This window comes from Mauremys reevesii, linkage group 27 (genome assembly GCF_016161935.1).
Source record: "Mauremys reevesii isolate NIE-2019 linkage group 27, ASM1616193v1, whole genome shotgun sequence".
NCBI classification, from domain to species: Eukaryota; Metazoa; Chordata; order Testudines; family Geoemydidae; genus Mauremys; species Mauremys reevesii.
This window is the reverse complement of record NC_052649.1, coordinates 3007900-3024306: the sequence shown is the minus strand read 5'-3', so window position 1 is coordinate 3024306 and position 16407 is coordinate 3007900. Positions and strand designations below refer to the sequence as shown.

Genomic DNA, 16407 nt, shown 5'->3' with positions numbered 1-16407 from the left:
TCATAGGCTAAGGCCCAAGGTAGTCAAGGGGCTGCTGGGCTGCCGACATGTTAGCCCCAGCGCCCGCTCTCTCTGGATTTGCTTTATCGAAATCGCAAACACTTCGTTTGAGGGGTTTTGTGTGTCTTTAGAGGGGCAGTTTGGGGTAAAGGAAAAGGGAAACCAACAGGGAAAGAGGCAGGAAAACAAGAGTGAGACACACTGGGTGACGGAAATGACTGATGCAAACAGACGAGGGAGAGAGTTCAGTGGTTGGAGGAATATAATGGGTAGAGCTCGTTGTAATTAAAAAAATCAATAGGATTGTTTTTGGGGGGAGGGAGGCGGGAACTTTAAAAAAAAACCATGAAAAATAGTCCATTCACAAAACATCTTGTGATTTTTAAAAAAAAAAAGATAATTTTCCATTCCTTGTTTTTCTTTTCTCTTAGTCATTCTTATACAATCATTTTTTTCTTCCAAAATTAAAAGGGGAGTCGGGGGGGGGGGGTGAAGCCCAAGAAAAGACGGGGGAAAAATAACCGAGAATTGTCTTGGAGGGAGACGAACTATCGGCCACTTTCAAACTCTGCAAAAGGAACATGGCAACGTGTCAAAACTTGCCCCAGAGTTTTTTTTACCCATTTTCCCATGAGCTCTAAGAGTGGGACAGTGACAACTCAAAGTTCACATACCCCATCTGATGTCCCCACAGAGAGCTTCAGACTGTCTGGGACTTCATTTGTTTGCCAGAAGCTGGGAATGAGCGACAAGGGAAGGATCACTCCATGGTTGCCTGTTCTGTTCATTCCTTCTGGGGCATCTGGCATTGGCCGCAGTCGGAAGACAGGATACTGGGCTAGATGGACCATTGGTCTGACCCAGGAGGGCCGTTCTTATGTTCTTAAAATAATCCACTACTGTACTGTCCTTAGGAAGCTATGGTGTATTTATCTGTAGGAAGCCACAGCAGCCACTAGGTGACGGTAAAAAGAACGCTTTGCACTTCAATAAATCAGCTAAGGATCTGAAAGACTGTATTGGAGACACAAATCCTCCAGCTGTCCCCAGGCAGTGAGTTAGGATTTTACAGATGGGGCGGCACAGAGAGGGGAAGTGGCTTGCTCAGGGTAACGCAGCAAGTTAGCAGCAAAGCAGGGATTAGAAGCCTGGAGTCCTGACTCCTGATTCAGTGATTTAATCCCAAAATCAGTCTTCCTCAACCACAGAGAGCAAAGGGGAGAGGATTAAAAGGGCGAGGAAGGATGGGGGTGATAACAAAGGGTCAAGAAATGTCTCTTAGTGGCAGTGTTGGAGGGGAGAGAAAGTTAAAGGGAAATTGTCAGGTTGATGTGTTATTTAATCGAGGCAGCGTGGCCTAGTGAATAAAGCAGGAGACTGGCCATCCGCGTTCTAATCCTGGCCCTGCCACTAGTCTACCGGGTGACCTTTGGCAAGTCACTTCACCTCCCTGTGCATTAGTTTCCCCATCTGTAAACCTGGGATAAGGATACTGCCCACCTTCGTAAAGCACATTGATATCTACTGAGGCAAAGCGGTCCATAAAAGGCAGGTGGTATTCTCGTTAATTACGTTTATTTGTATTGCAGTAGCACATCCTGGTCTTACAGGATCAGGGATCCCTTTGTATCAGGTGCAACACAAACATACAGGGAGACGCAGTCCCTACCTTGAGGATCACCCCATTTAATTTTAAGGGATGTTTGGTAAAAAAACATCCTTAAGAACAGCTCGAAATGTTTCCATGATTCTAGTAAAATCCGTTTGGATCTAAACATCCCCCTCCTTCCTCCCACCCCCCACCCTTGACAGTGCAGGGAGACAGACCACCTTGAGTCCAAGTAGGAGAAGTGGGAAATGAAACTGACCAGAAATGGAAAGTGAAACTGATCATCCTGCTTTATATTCCTCAGGGCAACCAAGTGACAACCAGAAAACAAACAAGCCTCAGTATTGTAACTGACGCTGAAACCCACCACCAAGTGTCACTTGCTAACTGTGCAGCAAAGGGCCCTTCTGCTCAGACTCAGATCTTGACTCGGTTTCTCCCTTTTCCACATTCATTCAGATCAGAGGCCCGGGTCACCTGTAAGAGCTACCAGGAGCCACTTCCAGGTGAGATTGGCCAAGCCAGTAGGAAACTTTCTGTGGTCCTGGTTGTCTTGGAGGAAATGACTCAAGCTGAGCCCGGCTCAGCACCCGCTCCGGATGGCTTGGCCGGAGTGGGGAAGAGCTCTATGGGGACCAGCTAAACACCTTCCTCCTTGGCCAGGGGGCGGCTCCTTCCTGACTTGGCAGGGGAGAGCTGCAAGGATCGGCTGTGGGAACACTTAGGACGAACGTGCAGTGTAGACCAGGTCAGGCTGCCTCTGCCAACTCTTTGATCTTCTTTGATCAACAGAGATCTCCGAGCCGGTGACTGTCCCAGTTGCTCACGTGGTTTGTCCCGTGAAGTTATGGTCTCCAGCCGTGCCAAAAGGCTGCATTGTTGTAAATGCTTCTTGCTAAGACTTCCTGCCTCTGGGATGCAGCCTCCTTCGCTGAGGGATGCCTCGGCCAAGAGGTGACGTCAGCGGGGAAGGAGAGCAGGATGTGCTCTGGGGATTTGCTGTGCAGTTAATAGATCCTCAGCATGGACTGGGGCACAGAATGTCCCGCGTTGTGGGATAGGCTTCCTGGAACCAGCTGGGGTCACAAGGAGGTAGAGGATGCTGTGAACAGCCAGTTCTCTAGCGACCCAGAGCAGGGACTCGGACCTGAAATCTTTGGGGCGAGGAGCTGTTTCAGCCTGGCTTGTGAGCCCTGAAGCTCGCAGGACATTGAGTTTATTCCAGGTATCTTCACAAAACCAGGATGCAAATATGATTGTGGTTGGGACTGGATCCCAGGCCAGGTCCCTTTCTAGTTGCAACATAACTTTGTCGCCTGGATCAGCTGCTGTGCAGAGCGATGGCAATTTTCAGCTTGGCCGACCCTCCCACCCTGGGAAGGGGCTGTCTCTGGGCTTCCCCTGTGCCCTTCACAGACCCCCCCCTGCCCCTCCCAAGCAGGATCCAGGATGCCCGGGGAACAATAGGGTATGTGTGGTGAGCCTGCCGTGTGCTGGGTCCCCGCCCTGCAGCTCTCAGTGTTCCGGAGCTGGTGGATGTACAAGGCTTTCCCGACACTCGGTAGTTACAATAATGTAACTACCCCTGCAGGTGGGATCCCAGCCATTGTCTCTAGGCTTCTGCAGCCAGCCTCAGCCTCAGCCTTGGAGCTGCGAGTTCCTGGGCCAGGTGCCGTGCAGAAATCACAGCCCAGGGGGAGGGGGAAGGGTAAAGGTGGCTTTAAATCACCTGAGTGCCCCCTGGATGCTGAGCTGCTCCAAAGTTGGCCGTAGATTTGGAGGCCGGAAGAGGCGACCAGATAGTCTAGTCTGACCTGCATCGCACAGGCCTAGGGTGACCAGACAGCAAGTGTGAAAAATCAGGACAGGGGGTGGAGGGTAATAGGGGCCTATAAAAGAAAAAGACCCAAAAATCAGGGCTGTCCCTATAAAATCGGGACATGTGGTCACCCTACACAGGCCACCCCTGCATACCAAATCCAACAACCCTGGGTGTAAGTTAGACCCGCCCCAAGGCTGCTCTACTTTACAAAGGTCTTGGCCAGCTCTGCGGCCCAGGGCGCTCCAGCCATTCCCCCTCTCGCCAAGGGCAGCAGTGCAGGGCTGAGTATCTGATGCCAGGGCTGCTCTGCACAGGGGAGTTCCCCTGAGAGCCGCTCCACCCCCGCGGTGCCCTCTGTCTGCCGCAGAAGCAGCACCCGCTCTCCGGCAGCCGGCAGGGAGCCCCTCTGGCAGCATTTGGGCCTGATCCTGCAGCCTTCACCTGTACGAGTAGCGTCACTGGATTTGATAGCTTCCGGGGGGTCGGGGCTGCAGGATTGGGTCTGCCCCAGCTTGTCACACCAGGCTCATCAGTAATAAGCCGGCAGCTACAGGGCATGGCTGGGTCTCTGCTTAAACAAAGCTGGGGCCAAACAGGCACGGAGAGGCTGGACATCGCAAAGGCAAGTGCCTTCAGGCCGGGCCTGGGTCCCTTTCTGCCCCTAGGCTTGGCTGAATGCCCCTTCCTCATCCCTGCCCTGTCCCTCGAGCTCCATCCCACCGGAGCTAAGAGCGGGGAGAGGGCATCATTACCTTGCCCAGTACCAGGTGGCATCAGGTGGGAGGGGCAGTTGCACGGCCTCCTACCGGGTGGGATGGGAGTGGGCCTTCTTATCAACCCATTGCATTCCTGACGTGCCTCCCTGGGCAGGGGAAGGGAGGCTCCAGCTTCGGGTGTATTTTTAAAGGCACTTTAATATCCTGTGGTGTCTGGCGGTGGCTCCCCCGCCCCGTAAGGCCGTGCCCACAGCCCTCCCCAGGGCACAAGCGCCGCTCTGGACGGCAAGCCCTGCGGCCAAGACCTGTAATGATTTGGGGGTGACTCCGCTGGGGGGAGGGGAGCTGGAGAGGGGTCTCGTCTTTGGGGGCTCGTAAAGGGGGCTGATGCTTAGAAAGCTCCAGCGACGAGGAGTCCGTGGGGCACCTTACAGAGTAACAAATCTAAGTGGGTTTTAGCCCACGAAAGCTTATGCCCAAATAAACGGGTTAGTCTCTAAGTCGTTGTTTCTGCGGAGACAGACGAACGCGGCTGCCCCTCTGGAACCCGTTAGAAAGCTCGGCGTACCTGCTGCCCGGAAAGCAGGGCCCTCTGACGGCAGTGCCGGTTGGGCCCCCGGAGCCATTACTCGCTTCCGAAAATCGTGGCCTCCGCCAGAGAGCCGGGTGTGAACAGCATCCTGGGTCTTATTTTGGGCGGCGTCAAAAGCTGGGAGCCTCATCGGGCAGGCACTTAAACCAGGGGGCCTGGGGCAAAGCAATTTCGGGGGCCCCTTCCGTAAAAAAAAGTTGCAATACTATAGAATACTATATTCTCGTGGGGGGGGGGGCAAATTGCCCCTCTTCCTCCCGCCCCGGGTGGCCCTGACTTAAACCCCCATTCCCCTGCACTGGCTGGGGCTGCTTCGCTTCTGCCTTCTAGGCTGCTGGGGGATCCAGAGGAAATGCCTCCCGAAGTGGAGTTAAAATCAGTGTTTATTCATTTGCACACTCAGTTAATATTTAGCATCCCAGGCCTTTGGGGGCTTTGCTGGCATCTCCGCCGTGTCACTGGCTGGGAAGGGTGCGTGGAGCAGGGGACACAGTGGCCGGACTCCGGGGTTTGATTTTGTTAGTTGCATCGTGGTGACGCCTCGAGGCCCCAGTCGGGGGTCAGGTGCCAGACGCTGTGCACACGTGTAGCGAAAAGACGGTCTCTCTGCTGTATGTCCAGCCCCGCACCGCTGACTGGGGTGACCAGATGTCCCGATTTTATAGGGACAGGCCCGATTTTGGGGTCTTTTTCTTCTATAGGCTCCTATTCCCTCCCCAACCCCTAGCCTGATTTTTCACACTTGCTGTCTGGCCACCCTACCGCTGACTTGCCATGTGACCTTCAGGGCTCTGGGGCGTTAGCGGTGCTGGGCACGGGGCAGCTGGTGCAAGAAGCCCAGGGCCGTGCCCCGCTCGCCTGTGCAGATCCCTCCAGCCCCCTTGTCAAAGAGCTCGGCGCTCCCGGCTTGTTCTGCAGGACGGGGCCTGCCAGCTCCTCCCCTGCCCCGACGCGTCTCGAGTGGGGGAGAGAGGAGCTATTTCCTGGGGGGGGGGTCGCAGAGGGAGGGGAGAACAAACTGCCAGTAACTAGCTGAGTCGGGCTGCGCGGGCCTGATTCTGCTGTCCCTGGGGTCGGTCTCAAGGGAGCCAGTGCACGGATTCCCACTGAGTCCAGCGGGCTCGGGTCCCAAATCAGAGCAGCTGCAGGGGGTGGCAGTGCCGTCACCTCAAACAGCATCGGGCCCGAGGCCTTTATGTAAGGGACGGAAGCCAACCAGAGCCTCGGCTCCGAACCCCTCCAGCCTGTGGCCTGTTCATTTATACAAGGCCAGGGAGGGGCGTTTCTGGGCCCTGGCACAGAGGGATTTGTTTGATCCTTCAGCGCACAGGAAAGAAATCAAGCGAGCGGGTCAGAGCGGAGGTGGCTGGCTGCATCCTGGTTCTGATGGCTGCTGTTTCCCTTCCTGTCCTGGCTGAGAAATGCCCCCCCGCTCCCCCCCCCAGCTCTGACTCACTTTGGGACTGGTCCCAGCCCTGGCAGCAGGTAAAAACAAAAGCAGCCTCTGGGTGACTCAATAGCCCAGGGTCGTTGGATGCCTTGTTGACACAGCCCTGGCCTAGCTAATCAGTAGCCAGGGCTTCGGTTCCTTCCTTGGCGGGGTAGGAGAGATGAGCCAGGCATCCCGCAGCACTGCAATCTCCCACTTCCATGCCAGCCTGGGGCTCCCCGGGCGAGCGGTTCCCCTCCCCGGGCGGTACCATCTCAGGGATCCCCTCCGTCCCCCCGGCTTTTCAGTCTCAAGGGCCTCCAGCCGATTGTTATTGGTGTGGTCGGTGGGGTTGGGGACAGGCCTCGACGGGCATCGAAAGTGGAGACCAGCGCTGGAGAGGGGGGAGCCGGGGGGGTGGGATGCACAGAGGCGACAGGCTGGTTGATCTCTGCAGCACGCAAGGATGCTTTTGTCAAGACCAGGGGGGGGGCGGGGGGGAGATGTGGCAGTAATCTGTCCCCACTGTGCTGTTTTGGGGACCCCTGTGTCTCCCCATTTCAGAAGGGAGGACCCCCCCCCAAGCGCTCCCTTCTACCTCTTGCCTTCTCTCCCTGTGCCTCCTCCAGGTAACATCCATCCTCCTTCCCCCACCCCTGTGTGACATGTCCCAGCCCTGGTTTTCCAGGCGGCCCAGATGAATCAGGACAGGCTCAGCTCAGCTTGCTTTTTCGTGAGGTTGTGGTGGAGCTAGGGCGACCAGACAGCAAATGTGAAAAATCAGGACGGGGGTGGGGGGTAATAGGAGCCTATATAAGAAAAAGACCCCAAGATCAGGACTGTCTCTCTAAAATCAGGACACCTGGTCACCCTAGGTGGTGGCCCCCCAGGCGAGCAGGGGCACAGGGGCTGTCTTCTAGCACAGGGCGTGAGCATGAGCACGTGGCATGGAGGTGACAGACAACCCGAGTTCGAGTTCTGCGGGCTCCCTTGCTGGCCTAACAAGCCCGACCAGTTCAGCAGCACGTAGCAGGTGAGAGGCTTTCATCGGCCTCCGGTGCCCGTCTCCCAGCCGGGGGCTCCGCGCTCTTTGAGTAGCGAGTGATCCGGAGGCTGGGGATGAGCTATTCCATCCCTGGGGTGGGGAGGAACAGGATCTGTTTTGAAATCACCCCCACCCCATTCTGTTCCTCTCAGCCCCTTTTAATGCACTCTGGCCGCACAATGCGGTGTTGAAGGGGATGGAGACGGCCCGCTGGGCCTGGGGCCCCCCAGGCTGGAGGGAGGGCTCTGCCTTGGCCCTGCTGGAAGCCAGGGTGTGTCTGGGGTGCACTGAACGATGGCTGTTCTCTGCAGGGCCCTGACCTGCCTTGGAAGGCAGGGAGCACAACGTTGGCTGAAAGCCGCCTTCGCTGCCCCTTCCAGCAAAGCGCAGGTGAGAATCTGGCCCAGAGCCGCCCGGGGGCAGGCAAGTGGGGCAATTGGCCCCAGGCCCGGGGCCCCGATGAGAGTTTTTGGGGCCCCTGGAGCGGGGTCCTTCACTTGCTCCGGGGGCCCCGGAAAACTGTCGCGGGCCCCGGGCCCCTGGAGCTTCTTCCGCTCCGGGTCTTCGGTGGCCGGGGGTCCTTCCATCCCGGGGCAGAAGGACCCCCCCACTGCCGAAGTGTCGGGTCTTCAGGGCACTTTGGTGGCGGGTCCCGGAGCGGAAGGACCCCCCACTGCCAAATTACCGCCGAAGCAGGGGCCCCCCACCGCCGAAGACCCCAGACCCCCTGACTCCTCTGGGCGGCCCTGATCTGGCCCAGAATTTCAGCAAGCTCTCCCTTAGCTTACTCCAAATGTGCACAAACCGTCCCAGCCACCGCGGGATCCCGTCCTGGGAATTTCCCAGTGGGAGGGAAATTCTTTCTTTCCTTTCCTCCCTCTCTGCTCTTACAGGAGGGATCAAAATCTGCCTCATGGCAGAATCTTGGTGCAACCTCAACTCTGCCGGGAATTATACACCAGCGGAGCTGGGGCTAGAACCATTGTCCCTCCGCTCTGCAGCCCTAGGCCTCGCCCACTGAGCTAAAGGAGAACTTCCGCACGTGAGGGTGGACACAACGCTCACAAGAGTGCATTTGGGCATTCCCTAAATGCAGGTCTGGCAGGTAGCTATTTAATGCTACAGCAACATTGTGGTGCTGGTTTCAATGCCTCATCCCCTTGGTGTTTCCTACAGCCCCTCCCCGTCTTCCTCGCATCCGGCACCCCCACGGGAAACAAGCTCATCTTTTCCATCGCCAGCCTGTCCCATGCCCTCCTGTCATTCTCAGTAACGTTCAGGAACCCTCGATAAACAGCCCGGAGAGGCCGCTACTGTAAATATCCTCTGCAGATGAGCCCAGAATAAGAAACAGGAGCTGGGAGCGATGCCAGGACGGGGCACTGGGCGATGCGTCCCAATAGGCTGGGAAGATCTGTCAACTCCCAGCTCCCGTGCCGTGGAAGTGAGTGGGTTCCAGGAAGCCTGGTTTATCCTGGTTGAATTGCAGCCTGGTTGCTGGCTATTCTGCAGTCCCACCGGGCTGCTGAAAAACTGTGCAAAGGTTGATCCCACCAGATATAAAGCTGCCCAGGGTGAGGCATCTCTCTGCCCCGCAGATGGGGCTTCTCCAGAGCTTTGGGGCAGGTGCGATTCTGCTTCCAGGCTGCCTGGAGTTAGAGTGACCAGACAGCAAGTGTGAAAAATCAGGACAGGGGGTGGGGGGTAATAGGAGCCTATATAAGAAAAAGACCCCAAAATCGGGACTGTCCCTATAAAGCCAGGACATCTGGTCACCCTAGCTGGAGTGGTGGGGTCTCCACTAGCGCCAGGTGGGTCTTGCTGAATAGCAGGACATTCGTGGTCCATGGACACTGGACGGGGAGGGGAACTCAAAGGGTACAACCTGCTTTCTTTACCATTCAAGGCCAAGAAGACAATGCTGGTCCTAAAAGGCATTTCCGGGGCTGCTGGAGTTGGACACTTGGGGTGCTAGCACAGGGGTGGGCAAATTTTTGGCCTGAGGGCCACATCAAGGTATGGAAATTGTATGGCAGGCCATGAATGCTCATGAAATTGGGGGTTGGGGTGTGTGAGGGGGTGAGGGCTCCGGCTAGGGGTGCAGCCAGAACAACATGGCAAATCCTGCAGGGTGTGGGCTGCGTTCACCCAAGGGAAACCAGGACTGTCCCTTCCCTCCCACGCCACTCGGGTCCCCATTGACTGCAGGACCAGGCCCCCACCCACCTGCTTCCACGGAGATCCCATTGTTCCCCGCCAGTCTCAGCACCCCACCGCAGCTGCACCCCTTTCCAGCCCTGGCCTTGGTGCACGGTGCTCATGCATTTCAGGAAGGGTGTCTCTTTCCTGGGGCATGAGGTCATCCAGGAGTTTGCTATGAGGGGGCGGGGGAGGCACTGCCAGGCAATTCCAGGCCTGTCCTTTCCAAAGGGGGTGCGTAGATGGAGTGGTGCTGGATTCATCAGTGGGGGAAGTGAGTCACTTTGTTACAGGCCCGGGAATGCTGGGGATCGTCACTTTCCTTTTCTAGGCAGCCGGAGAGGAAATGGCTTCGTGGCCGGGATGAGACGCAGGGTGGGGCACCGAGGTAGCTGGCAGGATATTAAAGAGGCAGTGCACCTATTTGTATTGGCACGTCGCAGCATACCTGCCATAGCGGGCAAGCCGGCTTTGATTGGATATTAAGCCTCCTGCTAGAGCCCTGGAAGGATCCCAAGTCCAAAGGCTTTATGAGGCATCTTTACCTGCCTGTGATTTTTTCGCTGTGTGGGGCTCGCGGGGGCCACTGTCTTATTAACATGCTCTGCGGCCATTCCCACAGCGGCTGAGCTTGGGAAGGCAGAGAGCTGCTGCATGCAGGCCGGAGCAGAGGCTGCCTTGCCCAGGTCCAGTTCAGAGTGAGTTCACGGCCAGGTGCGCTTGGCACAGGTGTAGATGACTGAGCCAGGCGCAGGGCGCTGGGGAATCGTGCCAGGGACCTGCTGCCCAGCAGGGCCGAGTCCTAAGTCCAGCTGAGTTGCAGGAGCTTGGAGTCAGGCCACACTTCCTTGGGGCTCGACCGCCTTCCCCTTCACACATTTCCTTCCTTCTTTGCTCCCTCATTCAAGCAAGGGCAGTGCTCTAAATCCACAAAGGTGGCGCCGGCCAGCCAGCCCGCCACACCCAATGGCATGAACAAATATTGGGAAAAGCGTGGCAGAGATAATGCAGACATAGCCCTAAAGGGCCCTCGCAGCTGGGGCTGGAAGTGCAAAGTCTCCGTCCGTCCCTTAGTGAGGAAATGCTCGGCGTTGGGCCAGGTGTGTGAAAACCATGAGGTGGCTAGAAAGCGAAGGAGAGATGAAAGAATGGGGCTTGGAGCCTGCAGCTCCTGAGTTCTGTACTACCGCTGTCACCAGTGGCTTCAGGCATGTTAGTTAACTTCCGTGCCTCAGTTTTCCCACCTGCAACACAGGACGTTGCAAAGTGTGACTGATAGCTGCAAAATGCTTTAAAATCCCAGGATGAGATGGGCTAGAGAGGTTAGCCAAAACCCTGGACATCTAAGACTTGACACATCACTGCACAACATTCTGAGCCCATTCAGAGCTATAGTGGAAGTAGAGCTCAGCTCCGAATCACTGGAGCTAAAGGAGAATCTCCATCAACACCTATCAGTATAGGGCATATGACACACAGTCAAGCAATTCTGATTCCATCCAGTGGAGGGCAGTGGAAGCATATACACCATAGCCAGTGTTACTGTTATTAGAGATTGGCCTTGATTGCAAAGTTCAGCTCCAAACTTGCCCAGTTTCTGTTTCAGGCCTAGCTTACTATTAAGGATCCTCCAGCTGTGCCCATGTGGCTCCCTTTTCCTAGCAAAATATTCTTATGTATTATTTATATTAACATTGTGCTAGATGCGGTACAAACCCAATCTCAGGGCCTTCCAGGTCACAGCAAAGCTGCCTTGCAGCAGTGATTTGAGGGAGGCTGAGACTGAAATGGCCAGGGCAAAGGTCCAGGAAGGATTCTTGTGAGCACCAGCCCCTCCTGGGTCTCGTTCCATGCAGCTGCTGCTGTTGTGGTTATCTGATGCTTACAAGAGACAGGCCACAGGGCGAGGGCAGGAAGAAGAAGAGGGTGACAAACTTAACACGACTTCCCCTTTTATCCCTCTCACTGAAACAATACGCATCAGCTTGTACAATCAAACTGCCCGCTTCGGTGGAGCCAGGCACTCTGCCCAGGTGCTAGTCTGGAGCAGAGCAGAAGCAGTGCAATTGTACCTTAGCGCCAGATGTTCAAGGGCACTGCATGCTAATGTACTAGAGGTAACGTAGTCGTGTCTGAATGCCAGCGACTCAAAGAAGCTGTGTTGTAGTGGAGGAGCTGCAGTCATGTCTCAGAGCTAAAGAGGGTGCTGCGGTGATGCCTCCCATCGCAGTGTGCAGTTACAGTTCCTAGGCAAACACCCAAACACAATTTTTCCCCATGTGCTGCCCCTAACCTGGCAAAACTACACACCACCCTTTCCTCAGGGCTTGATGTTAAACACACTCTTGCCCTAAAGCAGCACGGTGAACCGTTCAAAAGCCAGGGCATGCTACCTGTTTACCCTTAACTCTGCCCCTTGTGTGTGGGCAAGTTTCTAACTACATGCCGGACTGTTAGATTTCACCTCCCCTGGTGCTTTGAATGAGGCAGGGGTGTGAATGAGGTAGAGCAGCAGGGAGGAAGGCAGATGCCCGCAGTGTGATTGCTGTCTCGCTACCCACCATGTACGACAGAATCTCTTCTGTGGAAATAAAATTCCCTCCTGAGGACTTTTCATAAATAGAAACAATTGTTTGCATATCATTCTTTTGGTCCACACTGGGCACCCACAGTGACCATTTGGGAATCTGTGCAACCTCAGAGGTCTGTGTGAGATGGTGAAATCTCTGTCTGTGTCTTTCTCAAGCTGCAAACTTCGTTTGCCTTCTCTGTCGTCCATGTGGCTGTGTTGGACAGGAATTCCGAAAGTGGGCGGCCAGGGGCTAACCAGAAAGGGTCGTTGTGTTTAAGTCCTCAACCATTGGAATGTAATCGCTTTCGAAAAAAGACGGGCCCCTGCTCAGAGGCACTTGTTGGTCACCTTACAACCACATCAGCTGGTAAAACTGTGGTCCCCCTGTTGAGGCTGACAGAGGAACTGGGAGACTAGAAAGGGCGGAAGCTGCTGCACCTCTCTTTTGGCCTTTTTTCGACAGCACAGAATGAGCTGCTGCAGGAGCTGGACTGGGTCAGGGAGGCAGCCCTACCAACCTGCCTGAACCCAGAGGGTCCCCCAAGGACCGGGTGAGGTCGAGTGAAAGGCAATGCGTGTAGGGTTTATTATTTTTATTTGGATCTGTGTACTTCTTGTGTGATGAAATAAAGGGCCCCAATGTCAGAATTCGGTGTGCCACGTCCCAGTGTGTTACATGCTGTGCCTACCACATGCCGTGCGAGAAAGTTCAACAGTAACCCAGAACGCTCATGCCTTTGGGTGGTGGTCAAAGAGGGTGTGTCTAAATTACTGGGGCATCTTGGGGTTCAGTGCTGGTCCCGGGGGCCCAGGCAGATCGGCTGAGGAGGAGCTCCATTTCCACCTACCCTTTGCTTCATTCACTACACACCCTCCCACCTGGATACTGGAGGAGGCGGGGGTCTTGTGGAAATAATTATGTGTGATCATTTAATTAAAGACTGTAGTATAATACATACACACCAGGGGGTGGGCTGTTAAGGTTATGTGAGCAACTTTAGCTTTGGCGTTTCATGGCTTTTTTGAGCAATTAACTTTGCACACTTAATGGTCTCCCAAAATCGGTGGACAGAGGTGCTACTTTTGTATGCAATTTTGTATGAATTTGCTTTACTTAATATTTATTAATCATCTTTCAAGGCAGCACTGTAGATGTATAGGGTACATTACAAACCTAGCTGCGTGGCTTGGCAGACTGGTCAAGGAACTCAGGGCCTGATTTTCAAAGATCTTCGCTGCCCAGGGAGATTTTCAAAAATGCCGAAGCTGTAGAATAGCTTGGGAATTGTTTGATGAGATGTTTCTCATCCAGAAACACGGATTCATTAGAACTGAGACTTTTTGCAGGAAAGTGTTGGTTTTGACACATTTTGCAACTAAGAAAAAAAGTGAAAATAAAAAACCTGTCAAAATTGCCCGTGGCTACATTTTCTGGTTTGAAATGTTTCTTTTTTTACTTAGAAATTGAAGCTAATTTTAGTACAATTTTTAAAAAGGGGTCAAAATCGAAATGAAATGTTTTGAAATTATCTGAATGAAACATTGATTGACACAAACCAACCCCCCCCCCCCCCAAGATTTTTGGTTTGCAAATGTTTTTGAGATTTTTGACTTTTCACCTTGAGTTGGGATGGGAAACTTTTTCTGAAATCTTAAACTTTTTCCAGGACTGGAAAACTGCTTCCCACCCAGCTCAGCAGGGTAGGAGATGAACTTGGGGGGCTTTCCCTGAGAGGTTGCCAGTTTGAATTCAGCCCCAGGTCAGTACGGATGGAACATTATTAACATAAGAACGGCCAGACTGGGTCAGACCAAAGGTCCATCTGGCCCAGTATCCTGTCTTCCAACAGTGGCCAGTGCCAGGTGCCTCAGAGGGAATGAACAGAACAGGGAATCATCAAGTGATTCATTCCCAGCTTCTGGCAAACAGAGGTTAGGGACACCATCCCTGCCCATCCTGGCTAATAGCCACTGATGGACCTATCCTACATGAACTTATCTAGTTCTTTTTTTAAAAACTTTTTTTGCCATCTGAGGGCTGTTCCATGGTGTAGGGGAGAGGGACTTGGTGGGTTTCAGTTCAATCATCAGCACCGCAGCGTCCTTCTCATGAAGACCAGTACATCTGGCTCTGATTCGCCCACCCCATAGCGGCCTGCACCAGGCCGAGGACTGAATGGTACCAAACCCCCCTTCCTGCCCCAGGGGCTATCCTGTTAAGCCAGGCGTGGGTGAATGTTGTTGGAATTGGTGTGTGGATCGCTTGTTCTCTGAGCTCTCTTTATTCTGAGCCATCAGTGTCTCCAGGGCTCCGAACCTGACCCCAAGGTCGCCAGGGCGAGATAAAACTTCCCGTGTTCAAATAATTCTGCATCATCCGGCTCTCGCCACGTGCCACGTGCCACTCGCCACTCAGCCCAGCCACAGCAGAGCTGAACTAACCGCACGGGCGACTTCCTTTTTGCCTTGGCTGGTGGCCGAGGGCCGGATCCGGCCAGCCCTGACTCCGGCTGAGAGTTGGCAGTGGCGCCTGAGGGCTCTGCTCCCTGGACCAGGCGTCCCTCCGGGTGGTGGGATGGAGCTGGAGGCGCTTGCAAGGACCACCCAGGGCTGGAAGTTTGTGTCCAACTTCTTGAAACGCGGCAAATCCGCCTGCAAAGCATGGCCGGGTGTGGGGGGGGGGGAGGACCAGCCCCTCCCCAAATAGGAACCAGCGCCCCTCCCCCAAGTGACACGGCCCCTTTAAGAATGAAACTCTTTGCACGCTGCGATTGTTTCTGTTCCCCGGAAGAAAAGGGCCGAGCCGCACCGCGCAAGGTGGGGAGGAGGCAGCTCGCTCGCTCCTCCCCCGCTCGTGCAGGCTGGAGCCCGGGGAAATCGCGCATCCCCCAGCGCAGCGCAGGGGCTTTGCTGGGGAGACCGGACCTTGCCCTTGGGCCTGGCCGGGACCAGCCCATCATGGCTCCTGGGGGATTCCAGCTTCGCCGCAGCAACAGGGCCGGCCCTGGGCACCGGCTGGTGCGGCTCTGCCTGCTCTGGGGCGCGCTCTGCAGCCCGGGCGGCGCCGGCTTCAACCTGGACACCAGATTCCTGGTCCTGAAGCGGGGTGGGACCGACGGCAGCTTCTTCGGCTTCTCGGTGGCGCTGCACCACCAGACGGACGGGCAGGAGCGATACCTGTGAGTGCCGAGGCGGCAAAGCGGCCCCGATCCTAGCTCCTGGGGGACCCCCCCCCCCGGGAAAAGCTGCGCTTAGGGGAAAGGCGGGAGGCTGGGGTGCGCCCCCCCCCCCCGCGCAGCCAGGGATCAGTGCGGAGGGTTTGCATTCGAGCCGCTGCCGTGGTGGGTGCAGCCCAGCTCTGGCTTTGCTTTGGGGCGGGGGGGGGGACTGTGAACTTGAAGTCTCTGCTGAAAGGGGATCCGATGCTTTTCTGCGGGGAGGGGGGAGAGTGAGGGGATGCCAACGTTGTAACTGGAGCAATAATGCATGACATATATATATATATATATAATTTGCCATTTACACCCCCCCCCCACCTCTCCTCCAGCCTGTGGTGGAAAGGGGCTGCCTTAGGGTCCAATCCTGCAAACAGGGATGGGAGGGGGGGCTAATTGGACTCACTCCTCCCTGAAATCCCTGGGTCGTCCTACATAAAGTTTACACACATGGATAAGGTTTGCAGGCTCAGCTGTAGCTAGCTGGCGACGGGGGGGGGGCTGCAGGGGCTCCCTGGCGACCAGCTGCAGATGCTGACTGTGTTCTTGTGGGGTGCAGTCAGTTCTGCCCCCCAGAAAGCTCTCCCAGGCGTCAGGCAATGAGCGGGAGCGGAGGTTCAGCGTGCACCCAGAAGGGGTGAATCAGAGCTCTCCGGCTAATCTTGGCACGTTACCCTTCTAACCCAGGCTGCCATAGGAGCAGCCCTGGGCCTTGAGCGTCTTCATCCCTGATCCCTCGGAAGAGGGAGGGTGGATACAGCTTTTGAATGGTTTCCTCTGTGGTCCTTGCGCTGGAGTGCGACTGCGGAGCCAGGAACCCTGAAAGATCCCCGCCAGCGCCTCTGGAGATGTTTGAATGGGTGAGAGGCTGGTGGCGAGGAGAGGAAAATTCCCAGAGACCTGTTGAACATTCCTGCGATTCTTTACTAAACCCTTGCAAAAGAGCTTTTCAGTCAGTGGATTCTCTCTTGATTAACTAGCTTCCTCCCTCGCCCTGGACCCCCCAGCTCTCTCCGAGAGCTGTTTCATGCTCTCAAAGGCCCGATTCCCTTATCCACCCCTGTGTAAATCAGGGCTGGCGCCTTTAGAATCTGAGAGCTGAGGGAGAATCCAGCTGTGGTGTTTTTGTCCAGTCATGGCAGCTTGATTGCCCTGCACCCACAGGTGCTGGAACGGGGGGTGCTAGTGCACCCCCCTGGCTTGAAGTG

At 55.3% G+C, this 16407-nt stretch overlaps 1 protein-coding gene across 2 annotated transcripts in view; it reads left to right on the top strand.

Annotated features, from left to right (window-relative positions):
• The first annotated feature begins 14763 nt into the window (after positions 1–14763).
• ITGA3 (integrin subunit alpha 3) overlaps positions 14764–16407 on the top strand; it is a 42038-nt gene continuing 40394 nt past the window's right edge. For both annotated transcript variants that reach the window (XM_039516903.1, XM_039516904.1), the window contains exon 1: positions 14764–15163. In XM_039516903.1, coding sequence (XP_039372837.1) covers positions 14943–15163 — 221 coding nt within the window. In that variant the 5' untranslated portion in view covers positions 14764–14942. The remainder of the gene's footprint in view (positions 15164–16407) is intronic.